This window comes from Diaporthe citri, assembly GCF_014595645.1.
Source record: "Diaporthe citri strain NFHF-8-4 chromosome Unknown scaffold_11, whole genome shotgun sequence".
In the NCBI taxonomy this organism is placed as follows: Eukaryota; Fungi; Ascomycota; class Sordariomycetes; order Diaporthales; family Diaporthaceae; genus Diaporthe; species Diaporthe citri.
Window position 1 is genome coordinate 1,073,523 of NW_025064856.1, and position 14,930 is coordinate 1,088,452.

The 14,930-nt window shown below is 54.0% G+C and overlaps 4 protein-coding genes across 4 annotated transcripts; 3 read left to right on the top strand and 1 right to left on the bottom strand.

Annotated features, from left to right (window-relative positions):
• Positions 1-2,418: 2,418 nt before the first annotated feature.
• INS49_004092 (uncharacterized protein) lies at positions 2,419-4,334 on the top strand (the record flags this gene model as incomplete). The annotated part of the gene is made up of 4 exons (XM_043164882.1): positions 2,419-2,701; positions 3,004-3,633; positions 3,694-3,862; positions 4,076-4,334. The coding sequence occupies 4 exons, from the start codon at positions 2,419-2,421 to the stop codon at positions 4,332-4,334; spliced, it is 1,341 nt and encodes a 446-aa protein (XP_043018532.1).
• A 2,477-nt stretch (positions 4,335-6,811) lies between these two features.
• Positions 6,812-8,855, top strand: INS49_004093 (uncharacterized protein; the record flags this gene model as incomplete). Its single annotated transcript, XM_043164883.1, has 2 exons — positions 6,812-8,143; positions 8,205-8,855. 2 exons carry the CDS (start codon positions 6,812-6,814, stop codon positions 8,853-8,855), a joined length of 1,983 nt encoding a protein of 660 aa, XP_043018533.1.
• A 185-nt stretch (positions 8,856-9,040) lies between these two features.
• INS49_004094 (uncharacterized protein) lies at positions 9,041-10,910 on the bottom strand (the record flags this gene model as incomplete). The annotated part of the gene is made up of 4 exons (XM_043164884.1): positions 9,041-10,229; positions 10,294-10,378; positions 10,436-10,470; positions 10,534-10,910. The coding sequence occupies 4 exons, from the start codon at positions 10,908-10,910 to the stop codon at positions 9,041-9,043; spliced, it is 1,686 nt and encodes a 561-aa protein (XP_043018534.1).
• A 1,170-nt stretch (positions 10,911-12,080) lies between these two features.
• Positions 12,081-14,636, top strand: INS49_004095 (uncharacterized protein; the record flags this gene model as incomplete). Its single annotated transcript, XM_043164885.1, has 1 exon — positions 12,081-14,636. The coding sequence occupies one exon, from the start codon at positions 12,081-12,083 to the stop codon at positions 14,634-14,636; it is 2,556 nt and encodes an 851-aa protein (XP_043018535.1).
• Positions 14,637-14,930: the final 294 nt, after the last annotated feature.

Below are 14,930 nucleotides of genomic sequence, written 5' to 3' on the forward strand. Positions count from 1 at the left end.
ACATAGCGGCGCAGAAGTAGGCCAAGAATCCTGTAGTATTGGAAAAGGAAAGTCATCTTGATTGTGAAGATGGCCGAGGTGTATGCGAATATTGTCACCCAGAACAACTAGCAAGTAAGCAAAATGGGAGAATTAGCCTTTGAGTGTTGGAGTGAGAATGTAAGTCAAGGCGAGAACAACGGGGCAGCTAACCTTGAGATATCTTACAAAATCGGGTGAGCTGATTGTCCAGATGTGCCTCCCAAGTCCATACTTGATCACTGTTTATTGGTCAGTCTCAGTTTCATGTATTGTCAGATGTTGAGAGAAGAGGTAGCAGACTGAGTAGATCTCCGATGCCTAATAAATACACCAACGCCTGCAGGACTCAAACAGTCAGCAATGCCTCCGGCTTCACAGCCGGAAAGAAAAGGCTAACCAGTGATGCAATAGCAAAGTAGTCGTCTGTGCCTATTTGATTTAGAAGGACTTTTCTTGTGTAGACACGAAGCGTGACGACAGTAGTAGCCAGTACCCAGCATATGACCACAATGCCAAGAATGATGCCGCTTCTATTATCTCCAAAGGTATCAGGTGAGTATGCCTGCCGTGGTTGACCTCCATCCATACTACCTAGGTGAACATTCCGCAAATGTCTCCTCTGCGGGCTGTATGATCCGCATAAAGAAAAAGGAGGAAAAGAAAACGGTTTGAGTGGGAGAGGGGAGGAAAATTCAGGGGTGGGGTTCGTTGCAGCATACTTCTTCCAGTTATTGCCTGGGCGAATGACCACTGATCACCTCCGGAAACTTGGATGATTGGATCACTTTCCCGCCTTTGTCATCATCAAACTTTTCCACCTTCTGTAGCTGCAGCTCTAGTCCGGGGCTTCTAGTGATTGACTTCCGGATATCTCATCCGCCCGGCAGCCGTTGTGGAAGGGCTACCATACAGACTCGCCAGTCGCGGCCTACTGCAGCGTATAAGATGCGCTAAACAGGGTTTAATACAGGACTTGACGTCACATTCAAAGCTAAAATCTCGTGCAATGCCGGGACAGTAAACAGTCATCCAACACCCCGCACTGACTTGGATCTCAGTCTTGGGCCTGTTCGATAACAATCGCGAACAACTAGTATTTTTTGTTGGGCATCCCCTATCAATCTTACGTGAGCGGAGCGAACCATACTATTTTTAGACGTCAAGTCTTCTGCCGAGCAGGTTGAAATAACTGCTCATTACAATTCTTTACAGTATTGCGCAAATACAAACCTGATACAAGAATGATAGTCCGAAATGGGACATATTTCTGTCCATTTTCGTGTTTATACTCATAGCAGCAATCAATTCTTGTGACTCCACCGCCCTACAAGACATAGGGGGATAAAGAATCTTCCTGTTGGATGTTAAAATGCACAATTATGTGGAGGTCAAAGCCGCCCAGCCCTCTTATATAGGAGCTGGCAGAAAATTCTTCAACTTTAGATTTATTTAACTTGCATTATGTCTACAACTTAATGGTCTGGAGCGTCCCCCTCGAGCAACTCCGGAGTTGACTGTTCTGGCCTGACATTACACTGATTGTAAACGCATAGGGCAATAGGTTTTCTGTTTGTCTTTTGAAAACCGCTAACGGTACATCCGCACGGATCAGACTTCCTCCCAAACAATGACTGATGCACATCACTGGAAATTGTCTGGCAGCGATCGAGTGGCACGTTTACTCTGAAGAATTTGCTCCGGAAGATTGACGGAACGCGAGACCCGCGGAGGCGACGGCAAGGACACGGTGACTCTGCTGTTCTCCGTGCAGCAGGGGCAACCCGAGTTTATAAGATGCCTACAACGTCCCCGGCCCGTTCATTCATCATGTAGATTCCGTGGCTGCGTAGCAGACACCCGAGCAAAGCTCGTTGGCCTTGAAAGAATAATGAAGGCCTTGTGTTGCTCCCTTGAAATGGCATATCCCGGCTCTTTTAAGGTTCAGGTCCGACCGGCCGCTACTTAACGCATTCGTGTGACGACGGCAGGCACACCGTCGTATAAATACGATGGAGTCTGCCTGAGTTCGCTCCGGGCTGTCCCTGCCAAGTCCTCATGTGCCCCGCAGAGCAGGGAGTAGAGTTCGGCAATGTCTCTTACTGTCCGCCTGTCTGCGGCACTCTCGGGCTTCGGGTATAGCTATGCGGAATGCGAGACTAGACACAGGCTTTGCTATGAGAATATAAATACATAAATATGTGCGTGTGTGTGTATGTAGTCGAGATTAATGACATTGCGGCACGGTTCCTAGCCAGTCAACTGTTGCATATCTCTACTCTCAACTTCCAAGAATCACGACATGCCCAACCAAAGTGAAGTTCTGCTGGGTCCAGTATGGCGGTGCCCACGTCGGGTGCGCTATCACGAACAGCCTCTGTACCCATCGCCGCCTTGGTGATGATTGGAACACTGCTGTACCTGGCCTACCGCTGGGCCTTGCCCAAACCAATCCCCGGCATTCCGTACGATGAGGCCGCATCTAAGAGCGTCTTGGGTAACGTGCCCGAAATGTTGAGATTTGCAAAGGACAATGACGGCAATATTGTTCCCTGGTTCTTCAAGAAGCTCACCGAGAAAAACGCCCCGATGGTCCAAGTCTGGATCAAGCCCTTACAGCCACCCGCCGTTGTCATCTGCGACTATATGGAAATCGAGGAATTAATGGTTCCCGAACCAAAGAGTTCAACCGCGGAAAAGAGTTCAAGTGGCTGTTTGGACAGGTATCCCCTGAGTTCCACATTACCAAGCCATGAGGTTCCCCGGAATACAAGAGGAGCAAGGAGCTCATCCGTGACCTAATGACACCCAAATTCCTCAACGAGGTTATGCACACAGCCCGAATTCTCAAAAAGAAAAACAAAATAAAAATCCCCAGAAAGAAATTCAGCTGGAAGAACTTCCCATTCCAACACTAATTTCGCGTCCAGGTATCTGCGCCTCAAGAATATCGTTATGCCTCAATGCTGATGGAATTTTGGGCAGTGAAAGCGCAATATGCCATAGGTCGACCTTTCTATGCGATGAGCGATATCTTCGACTGCGTCTCCGACATGGTCAACGGAGCTGCCTTTGCCATTGAAGACAGCATGAGTGCCACGAGGCACCACTTGAGATTCGCTGCGGAACTGAAAACCTCGTTTGTAAAGGAGGGAGAAGATGGCTCCGTCAATCTCCCGCGAGCGCCCGATCAGCCAACACTCGTGGCTTTCCATCGACTGACAGCGTACCAAGGTGAACAGGGGCGATCTATCAACGCCCCGATCCAGCACAGGCTGCGGATGCTGACAGATCCGACTCTGAGGAATGCGTTTGATGTTGTGACAAATGTGTTTGCGAATGAAATAAAGAAGGCTCTGGCTCGGATGGAGGGAAAAGGCGACAGTGTGATGATGTCAGCACTAGATCAGATACTCTCCAGAGAAAAGCAGCATGCTGAGAAGTACGGAAAGAAGCCTGACTACTTTCACGGGCGCATAACGGATGAGGCAAGTGTGCCACCACAATCCGGCCTGAAGACACGAAGGTGGCTGTACCTGGTGTCTTCACTAACACTATCCCAGGTATTTGGCTACTACACAGCCGGTCATGAAACCAGTGTAACGAGCATCAGTTGTGAGCCAGCGCGTTCCAGGATTCCCGTGGGCCGGCACAGGCTGACATTCTGTTATACAGGGATGACTAGGTATCTTGGTGACTACCCCGAATGGCAGGAGACCATTCGTGAGGAACTCGACGCAGCGTTCTCCGCCGCGGTTGAGGAGAAGCGGCAGCCAAACGCAGACGAGATCAACGAAAGCCACCTCCCGCGCCTCGATACTTTCGGGGAGGAAACGCTTCGCTTGTGGCCGCCCTTTTCCAGGTCAAGCGAGATACCATGTGTGACACGACGCTGCTTGGTGTGCCGATCCCTAAAGGCACCGAGATCCTCATCCGCACGGGAGGCCCAGGGGTCGCACTGCCTGCGATGCCCTGTCCAGAGGGGCTGCACAGCGAGGAGTGCCGCAGAAAGTTCAACCTCCCGTCGTGGGACTCTGAGGATACTCGCGACATTCAGGCCCGACAGATGGCTCGTGGAAAACGAGAACGGGCAGCTGGTTTTCAATCCCAGAGCGGGACCCACGTTGGCATTCGGGCTTGGCCCAAGAAAGTGTTTCGGTCAAAAGCTGGCATACACGCAGATTCGAAACGTCATGGCGCTGCTCCTGTGGAACTTTCGATTCAAGAAGATGGAGGGCAAGTTGGCTTCGAAAGACGCGAAACTTGAAATGAGTGCGGTTCCCAAGCACTGCTATGTTGCTTTGGAAAAGGTCTAAGTTTCTACCGTACCTCCCCCTCATCACGAAGCATCCTTGAATTGGAATACAACCCAGCCTGAAAAGAAAGTGCAGAATCAGGCTATTATGCAAGCTCAGTCTCACGAACTTGGAGAAATACGAGCAGGAAAGACCAAGAGACTGAGGCGCAGACCCACCAGCTGATGAGAACAGACAATGCAAGGAAGCAGAGTATAATTTAGCACTCATGCCGCGATCTACGTACTTAAGTACGCTCGGCTTACCTGATCAAAGATCATTTGAGTCCTTGGACCATGGAATAAGCCAGATGAGCCTTGTGAGCTGGGCTCTGAAAATAGGCTCGGGAAGACCACATTCATTACCAATAGATAGCATCAGCTCAGGATAGCTCTTCAGTAGTCAACTTTCTATTTGAAAAGGATTCTTTTTATCAACCCCAGTGGTATTCCACTTAGCCGCGGCCAGGCTGGGTGGTTATATATTTCGTTCCTGGAGACAATCTCGCTCTATGGACACATTATTCCAAAGTGTTGTCCTGGAAATTGTCAAATCGGACGCCATCCCAGAGGAAATCATAACAGTGGCAAAAGGGGGCTAGGGATGAATAATGTCAACGAGACTTGGTTCTATGTTGCCTGATGATAGGAACAAGCACACTATGTCCTTCTGGAAAGATGATGGGGTCTGGGATCATTCGAAGATCCCAGCCCGTATAACAAAGCCTGATAACCTTGAGTACACATGAAGCATAGATGAGAAGGTTGCCCTCCTGTGGGATCTGGCATGGTTTTGGAGGGGGAGTCCAGCTGTCTTTATATCCAAGAGCCAGACGGTACTTGGAATTGGAAATTTGGACGGCGCTGGCAGGGTGACGACCGGATTTTTGACAATATCCCGGAGCTATTCGAGTGGTATCTTTCGACTCTGGAGTCGGACCCCCCGGATCTCGAGGGCCTTACCGCAGAGGGTGTAATGAACCACCTACTGACTACCTGGTGCATTTGAGGGAAAGGCGTGGCATGCTGCCTTGCTCAGGTGATTCAGGTTGCGTCAACTAGACAGGACACGTGTATCCAAACACTTTATCCCGCATGAGAGAGCCGGCAGGGTCGTCTGCAAGATGAAGCTGCTTGTATGGCACTCATCGAATGACTTATCCTCTTCCCCTGGTTTCTTCACCACGCCTGGCGTGCTAGGTGGCGGAAGACCAGGAGTCATTGGTCCGTCACCATTTTGCTATTCGCCTGTGATGAGCTCTGCGATGACACGACGACTGAGAGGATAGGTAGTGCGGGCTGGTGAATTTGATGGGTACTTCCAGCCTGGACGCTATTGCGTTGTGCGAGTGTGGGACAATGACCAACTTATTCCTACTTGCAATTTGGGACTTTGTGCCATGCGGACGTAGTGCCATGTCAGTAATCCGATTCAAGTACCCAAGCTTCGGTCGTGCATCTCGGCAGCATTGGTGATCAGCATGTCGATCCCGTTGGTTGCATCTCGACTACTGCGGCTCACGACTCTGTGCAGCCGGCAGTGTGAGAGGGGAGACCAGTCGCTTGGGTCTCCGCCTTTTTGCAAAAGCAAAATCGGTGGTTACAGTCGCAGAGCCGCAGCTGGGCCGAGGATCAGCCAGACCAGCCGCCGAATATTCCTTGAGCCGTATCACGCGAGCGCTAGTAGGCGCTAGGCCATCCTCTCAGGCAAATTAGCATGCAGTCATGCGGCGCATAATGACACCTCGGCGCTTTCTCCTCACCGAAAATCCCCCGCCAACAGGTCCCGGCGTTGTGCCCAAACAAGCCTCAAGAAACAAGCCCGCCTTCCTGTTGGTGCATCTTCTGGCGACCAGCGGATCGGTCTCATCCTGTTCCCCGTGGACAAAGCCCCGCCATATCTATATCAGTTATCGCCGGCTTTATCAGCACGGAACCACATGGGTCCTGGGGCCGAGAGCTCGGTGCTGGCCGGCCCCTCACCAATCAATGAGGCAGCCAGACGGCCAGGCAGGCCCTCTTGCCCACATGCGCACCTCCATCGCGTCCCGCGGTGGAGCTGACAAGCGGTGACCAGCTGGACAAGCTCACCATCGTCCTGCAGGACACCCTGAGCCAAGGGCTAGACGAGTCAGGGGTCTGTGGCCGATCGACTGCAAAGAAAGTTTTCTCGTCGTTTCCAGCAACCCAATGCTGCCGTTTACCTGGCCTTTTTTTTTTTTTGGCTCACGACGCCGACGGCCACACGATAGATCTCGGCAGTCTTGTCTTTTCTTTGTCCCTCATAGATTGGTTGCAACTCGTTGATTAGATTTGATAAGGAGCTAAGAGGTAGACAAAGAACCCGGCGTACCGATTCATGGAGGGGATCGACGTTGCAATCCGACCGACACCCGGGAAGGTTCTTGTTTTTGCGGAGGTGGCAGTGCTGGCGGGAGGGTCAAGCTGTGTGCCTGGCTTGCCGAGTAGCCGTTGGTAGCACTCAACGAGGGCAGAAACATGTTTGGCGAGAAGGACCCTCACCGCTCAGACCTCTTCATCTTCGACACAGACAAGCTCCACGGCGACGTGCTGCTGCGAGATGGCGTCTCCCACTTGAGGTACCAGGAGTACGCCGTCTTTGCCAAGGACAGCGACTATGCCAGCACCATCCAGTCGTCCGAGACGGACAATGACCGACCCTTTCTCAAGCACGTCGGCCAGTGCATCGTCAGCGAGGATGGCAAGGGCGACGAGCTGTTCCACCAGGCCATGAGGGAGGACCAGTCCGTCGACATCCAGGGCAACTGGGGCCCCAAGTGGAAGGGCTCACCACACCTGCTGCAGGGCAGGGTAAGGCAGGTCATCTGCCACCGCCGGACGAACTACAAGTCCTCCGAGGACATGAACCTGGACGGGCTGCACCTCACCAGCGCGGACTTCAACCTGATGGGCCTGCACCCGGCCACGCTGCAGTACGTGCGCCGCACGACGGTCGAGTCCATGTTCTGGGACCGCCACCACGAGAAGCTGAGCATCATCATGTCCTTCCCGTCGGACCCGCGGGCGCCCTACGACTTTTTGTCCATGACGCACAGCATCCCCGACCGCACGACGACCATCCTCGTCAGGCAGTCCTTCGACGCGAACCAGCACACCGTCGAGGACCTGGACCAGTACGACCAGCGCATGCAGAGCTGCAAGTCGCACTGGGCCCACCCGCTGGTCATCCCCGTCATGCTCCTGCAGGTCCAGTTCGCGTGGACGGAGCAGGCCGTGGCCGACAACCACAGCGAGGTCGTCGCGGTGGAGAGGGACGTCAGCAACATGGCGGGCTTCGACGCCTTCGACGACACGGCGCGGCGGCGGCGGACCAGCTCCTCGGGCGGCGCGACGGGGAGGTACGGCGCGCCTCCCGGCCACAACAACAACAACGGCAGCGGTGCGGCCAGCCAGACGGGGTCGGGCCAGCAGCAGCAGATCTACAAGAAATCCACCGAGCTGATGAAGAACGCGCACGACGTGCTCAAGCGCAGCATCCGGCTGCTAGACACGCTGCACTGGATGGACCGCGCTATCAAGATCCTGCTCGAGGCGGGTGACGCTCTCGACGATGTGCGTCAGGACTCAGACGGTCCGCCTGCGTCCAGCACCGCGAATTCGTTCCCCACGCCGTTGTCCGCCCGAGGCAGGGTCGGGACGGGCCTGCTTAAGATGAGGATCCAGGAGGACCCGCTCACGGGACACTGGCATGAGATCCGGCAGTATTTAGACGGCCTGCTGCAGTTATGTTTGTCGCTCAAGACTGACAGGACAATTTTGGAGATGAGGTGTAAGGCGTTGGTGGATATTGTAAGTTGGCACTATCGTTTGGGCGGAGATTTTCTGCGAATTCCTACTGACTGTCCCGCAGATTTACAGTAAAATGGCCCAAGAAGACAACAATCTCAATGCCCGGATGGCTGTTGCCTCTTCGCGAGACTCATCTTCTATGAAAGCATTAGCAGTGATTACTGCAATCTTCCTCCCTGGCGAGTTCATGTCCTCCCTCTTCGGCATGTCAATATTCGACTGGCAACCCGGGGGTGAAGACGGAGAAAACGGCGGGGACTCGGTAGTCAGCTGGCGGTTCTGGATATACTGGTCCATCACAATCCCCTTGACTATCGGGATCCTGGTATCCTGGCGCGCATGGTGGGTCGGCCAGGACAGGTACTTCAGGAAACACCTGTCCAAGGACCTCAGTGAAGAGAGGTACTGGACAGACGACAGGAAGCCGCGGAAGCTGGAGACCAGCTTCCTGCACGATTTTATATACATGTCGGTGCGCCGGGGAGAATCCGCGGTCGAAGGTGGCACGGCCATGTTTCCTAGCTCGAGGAAGGGGTCCAGCTCGAGGAAGGGGTCCAGCTCGAGCGAGGAGGACGGGCTCAAGTGGCTACATAGGAGGAGCAAGACACTGTCCAGTACTGGGCTCACTAACCCGCCGCCTGCGTTCAGGCTGAGGCAGATCGCGTTTGAAGAGGTCGAGAAAGGGCGGAGAGCAAGCACTGGGTTGGTATAGTAATCCGAAATGAAAACCAGAGATTAATCATAGCTCCTGACTACAGCATCCTGACCGACAACATGGCATCCTGCACAGCCTCTGGGCGCACCTCGGCAGTATTTAGTGTCTATGTTCTACTAACAATTATCAGAACGACGAGTCCGTGGATCTGAAAATTCGACCCATCCTGCACGCTTCCACTCTCAGCTTGTCGCTGCCGCTGCTGCAGCCAACAACGCCTCCCCAACAGCAATAACATCCCCGTCCTCGATTCCGTCCAGCGCCTGGCCCAAGACCGGCGCGAGCATGAGCAGACCGGCCATCCCCCCGAGGGCCTCCAACACACCCCTGACCGAAGGGCACGCCGAGTCCCAGGCAGAGCTCGGCTGGAACACCGCCTCGGTGGCATTCCCCAGCCCCAACACCACAAGCTGCGCCTCATCCTCGCACGCCTCGCCAGCCGGCAGCACCGGCCAGCCAAACTCGTCCCCAGCAAGCCCACCCGTCGGGTCCTTCGCAAACGCGGCCCACGCAGCCCGCATGTACCTCCCCATGGCCGCCTCAGCAGGCGTGTCCCGCCCGCCCAGCGACTCCGAAGTGCCGAACAGCGGGTTCAGCTCCGAGCCGTGGTAGGCTCCGAGCGAAGGGTTCTCGGTGAGCCGCATGTTGGGGTAGTCGGCGGCATACATGTACCTCCACGCAGGGACGTCCGGCGCGGCCTGCGCGAGCGCCTCCGCGCTGGCGGCCGTCGGGCACCCGAAGAAGGCGAGCGTGTGCCAGTCCCAGTACGCGGGCGGCAGGACCAGGCCCAGCTGGGCAAAGTCGAGCTCGAAGGAGCCGCCCTCGTCGGAGTTGCTGCCGTGCAGGCGGGGGATTGGGGCGAAGGCGCCGGCCTCGGTCAGGGAGGCGTAGTCCGAGAAGGCGGTCGTGTTGTCTGCGGTCGGGGCGAAGGTGCCCAGGACCGAGGTTGTTGATGGTACTTGTGCGGCTGCGGCTGACACGGCGGCGGTGGGCTGTGTGCGGATGCAGGCTACCGCTGCCGAGATACCTTCGGGCGTGGATGAGGTGGTGTTGCAGCCCAGGAGGGTTGCGAGGGCCAGGAATGATGCCGTGGAGTCTGGCGCCGGGGTGCCAAAGCTGTCGGCTGTGCCGGACTGGGTGATGAGGCCGTGGGCGATAGGGTCCGAGGCGTAGGCGTAGCCGTACGTTGCGATGGACATTGAGCCGGCTGACTGGCCGAACAGTGTGATGCGTGTGGGATCTCCTCCGAAGGCCGCTACGTTGTCCCGGGCCCACTCGATGGCAAGACGCTGGTCCAGGAGCCCAGCATTGGGGGCGACGTTGGCCACTGAGGGCTCTAGGCCGGGGAAGCCAAATACGTTGGTGCGGTAGCTGGGAGGGGTGGCGCTCGTATTAGTGACGATGTAAGACATGTTCCGGAAATGAGCTTGCTTACTTGGTGGAGATGATGACGACGTCTTCCTCATCGGCAAAGTACTGGCCGGTCAAGAACGGGTTGTGAGAGGAGCCTCCCTGGAACCCTGGAGCTGGTCAGCAAGAGAGCTACCTAAGTGTTCAAGCACAATAGGGGCACTTACCGCCGCCGTGGATGAAGAACAGGACCGCCTTTGCCCTTTCTCCTACTTGCGGCTTGGTCCACACGTTGAGTGTCAAACAGTCTTCCCCCATAGCGTACCCTTGGCCTGTTATGGTGTTCAAGTATTCTTCCGCTGTCGGCGTCAGGTGGTATCCAGCGGCGGTGAGGATGCTGTAATCAGGCTGCGCAGCATTTCGCGTGCACATCAGCCCATATGAGCTGGCGTTGAATGTCGAGCTGGACCTGTACGGCTCCGGTGCGGCGAACCGCAAGTCCCCAATTGGCGGCTGGGCGAAGGGGATACCGAGATATTCTGATACCTCCGTCCGGATTGTTGCTGCATGGCCCTGGATGATTCCGCTGGTCGTGTTGACCTGATTTCCGATATCGAAGGCCCGCGGCAAGGCTGAGGATTGTACAGAAGAAATCGTCAGCGCAAACCCTATGGGCAGCGAAGTGTAGCTAGGAAGCTTCATATTTGGTGAATATAACGAGCGACAAAAAATCAAGCGAAGGGCATGCAAAGCCAGAAATGGACTTCCGAGCACAGGTTGAAGAGATGATTGCATTGGAAGAAACGCCGACAAGACTTGGCTAAATATGCAGAACAGTATACATGCCTTAGCAGGAAATCCGGAAATGACAGGGGAATCAATCCTATCGACTCCAAGCCTCAAATCTAAGACTAACGCCGTGGAATACGAGATTAACATTACAACCGACAGGCTTATGATCCTTCCACCAAAGCACCTTGCAGCTGAGCACGCTAATGGAACTAAGGGGCATCTCAATCTTTACATGCGCGACAACAAGACTGCATTGGACTCGAACAAAACAGCTGTGACCTATGAACCCTGTCAGCGTGTGTAATACATGATACAAAACCTATCAATCAGATTCATCCTTAGGTAGCTACCACTCTATAAGTACGTTCATCGACATCCTCGATAACTGTTCGCATCGCTTGGCTTCGCTCGTGACACTATCCCTTGTTAATTTGTTCACTGGCAGCATGGCATAGTATGTAAAGCGTTATAGCAACACTATATCAATATATAAAATTATCCCGGTCAGAACGCAGTAAAAGACGTGCCCCTGATCACCTGATATTGGTCGAACATAGATGATTATGCATTTGGCCCTTGTCAAGCTTGGAATAGAAGAACCGATACGTAGCACCCAGGCTTTCTGCCACCATCTGCAGTACGAGGATTTACGCTAATTTCAATTCCACCATCCCAGAAAGGAAGCTCTTTCTGCCCCATCTAGGTTGAATTTGTGAAAAAAAAGCTTGATCAGAGCTATACAGTAGGTGTAATAGGAGGCCATCGTGCTCGCTTATGTAAGAATCATGTACAGATCAATTGCGACCCCTGTGGGTAGCTGAACCGAGTGCGTCCACCTATCGTGGCACATATAAATAAATGTGCCAGGGCCTCAGCTCTCGCACTTAAGAACTCGAACCTAACAACTACGTGGCCTGCCAAAACAAACAATTGAACCGCGCTCTATTGAATCCCCGGTGTTTCTTATCGAAGACTCAAAGCAACATTCTACGTGATCCAGTTCTCCTCCCCCAGCAAAAAAACATCGTAGCTCAATGGAATGAATTGATCAGCCATAAAAGGTAACTCAAACTTAGAACCATGAGCAAATGCAGCGTATGCGATGTGGACGATGTTCGGCCGTCCAACCCGAGGCTCTGCGAGGACTGCCAGGACTGGGATGATCTCCAGCACGTCTCATCGTGCGGCGAAAAACAAGACAAGTTTGCACACCTCAATCCGGTGCTCTTCTGCTACAAGCACAACCCTTGGTGGCCTCCGATGCAGAAGAACAACTATTCACACCCAAAGGACATGAAATTTCGCCAGCTCGAGGACTTCACGGAAAGCGGGGGATGTATGATCTGCGAGGCTGTCCGAGACGCACTAAAGGCACATATAACGGCAGACACGAAAGCAAAGATTGCAGTCTGGAAACCGTTCGTGTACGACCCTTGCGAAGACCACCGCACGGTATCTGAGGAGGTGGCGGTCCAGCAGGGAATGCTTCCCACCTCGCAAAAGTGCGTTCTAGCTGTGGTTATCGCGACTTCACCTCAGGAAGAAATAGACTGGTCTTTCAAGCCGCGAATGATTCAGCTCGATCTTCGTTACGAGAAGTGGTGCCAAACATTGTCGGCTGCATCCATCTGGGACAGGAGGAAGATGAATTACGTACAGGTCAAGCGATGGCTTAGTCGATGCACCAATGATCACGGACCCGACTGCAACGCTTTGCGGACACCGACGTCGATCACCCTCCCACCATCATTCCGGCTTGTGGACACGACTGAATGGTGTGTGGTGACCATGCCCGATCCAGACGACTACGTCGCTTTGAGCTACGTCTGGGCTCTGGCTTCCAACTCGGCGGACAAACAGAAGTTGCAACTCCAGCGGGATAATGCGCAAGAAATGGAAAGGCCAGGGGGGCTGAAACGTGAGGCGCTTCCAGAAGTCATTGTCGATGCCATACAGCTGTGCGCGGAACTCGGACAGCGGTACTTATGGATCGACAGGTTGTGCATTGTACAAGACGACTTGGATACCAAGGCCGAGCAACTCGACGCCATGGGAGTCATCTATCACCGGGCTTTCCTCACAATCGTGGCGCTAGGTGATGGTGTCACACGGGGGCTGCCCGGCGTCTCCTCTCGGCCTAGGCAAAACAGCTACGAAAATCATTCCTGGGACCTCCTGGCGACGATGCGCAACCCGATGGGAGAGGCTCGCATACCATGGGTCGAGCTGGCGGTCCAGAATTCAAAATGGAACGATCGAGCCTGGACATTCCAGGAGAGGTTCCTCTCCAGAAGACGCTTGTTCTTTGATGAAGGTCAAGTGTACGGCAACTGCTGCAAAGAGAGGTGGTCTGATAACACGAATGGATACAGAGAGGAAGACTGGATGAGGACTGCATACTGGCAAGCTGAAGGGTTGAACGACACTTTCGTGGACGAGGAGAAAGACTCTCTTGCTGTTTGCATTGGTCCGCTGCAACAGTACACCCCGCGCTCTCTCACCTTCCAAGAGGACATCCTCAACGCGTTTGTTGGTGTTGGGAACATTCTAAAGAGCCGTCTCGACACAGATATGCTCTGTGGACACCCCAAGAAGTTCTTCCTCGAATCCTTGATTTGGATCCCTGGCGATGATGGAGGCAAGAGGCGCCATCTACCCGACATACCAAGCTGGAGCTGGGCGTCGTGGGAGGACGGCGTCGAATGGACCGAGCAGCGGGCCATCGGCATCGACACATACCTGGCCGGTAGCTCGTGCGCAAAAGCGGGTGTTGTGGATTTCTTCATATCGGATCCAAAGTCCGGACTCGAGAAGATTGTGCACCGAGATTTGCCCCTGAGTTACGTAAGAAAGCAATGCCGATGGTGGGCTCTTGCCGTCATCAAGAACACAGACCCTAAGTGGTGGCCGCACTCGATCGACGCGGAAGACAGATCAAAAGATGTCCCAGAGGATGCAGTGGATCTTGTCGCCGGGCAGTGTCGTGATATTGCCGTCCGCAATCACTGCGAGCTGTCCAACAAGCACCTGCTGCCGCGGACCGAGTCCCTCACCGACCTCTCGGAGGGCGACCGTATGCAGACTGCATTCCGTGTCCTGGAAGAGCACGAGACTGTCTATTGGTGGCCGCCTCTGAGCACCGAATCTAAAGACGAGCAGGAACGCCTAGCCAAGCTTGACGAGAACGCTTGTTCCTTGGCCACCAGCATACCGAATGCTCTGGTTTTCAACACGTCATTTGCACGTCTGCTCGTTAAACCTACCGGGATCTCCCGGTTCTTCATACCGCCTCGAAGAAGACGCACAGCATACTCTATCAACACACGAGACGGAGAGACCGTCGGAATCACCATGCGAATGCACCTGGGGCTGGCGGATGATCTCTTCAACGCAGAGCCAGAGAAACAGCACGCCGTCTTCGTCCTCGGTGTTGGGACAGCCAAGAGACAGATGCGTAAGACAGGAGAGGACAAAGTTTCGACTGCGAGACTTTGTGAGTGGTACGAATGGGTCTTGTTGGTAATGATCGCGGATGAAGACGAGAAAGGAGTATTCCAGCGCATGGCCATCGGTGCCGTGTATCCTGATGTATGGGTGAAGACGCAGCCAGAGTGGAGGACCGTTGTACTCGCATAGCTTGCTGTGACATTCCAAACATGTCATGTCGCCCAGATTCGGGGCGCTCAGTATGCCGAATATGAAGAATACGTTGTGCAGCTATCTACACGGCTGATTCTGTTCCTCGACAGCTCAGGGGCAAGTCTACTTCACATTGGACTCAACCGCTGAAGCGTTTTGCTTGCGGGAAACCCCTGTGGTCCGGGATATGTAGATCTAATGAGTTCAACAACAACAATGATCTTTCCAGGCGCCACATTCAGTACAGTCGATCAGTCAGGACCAATGAAACTTGGACGAAACTCAGGACTC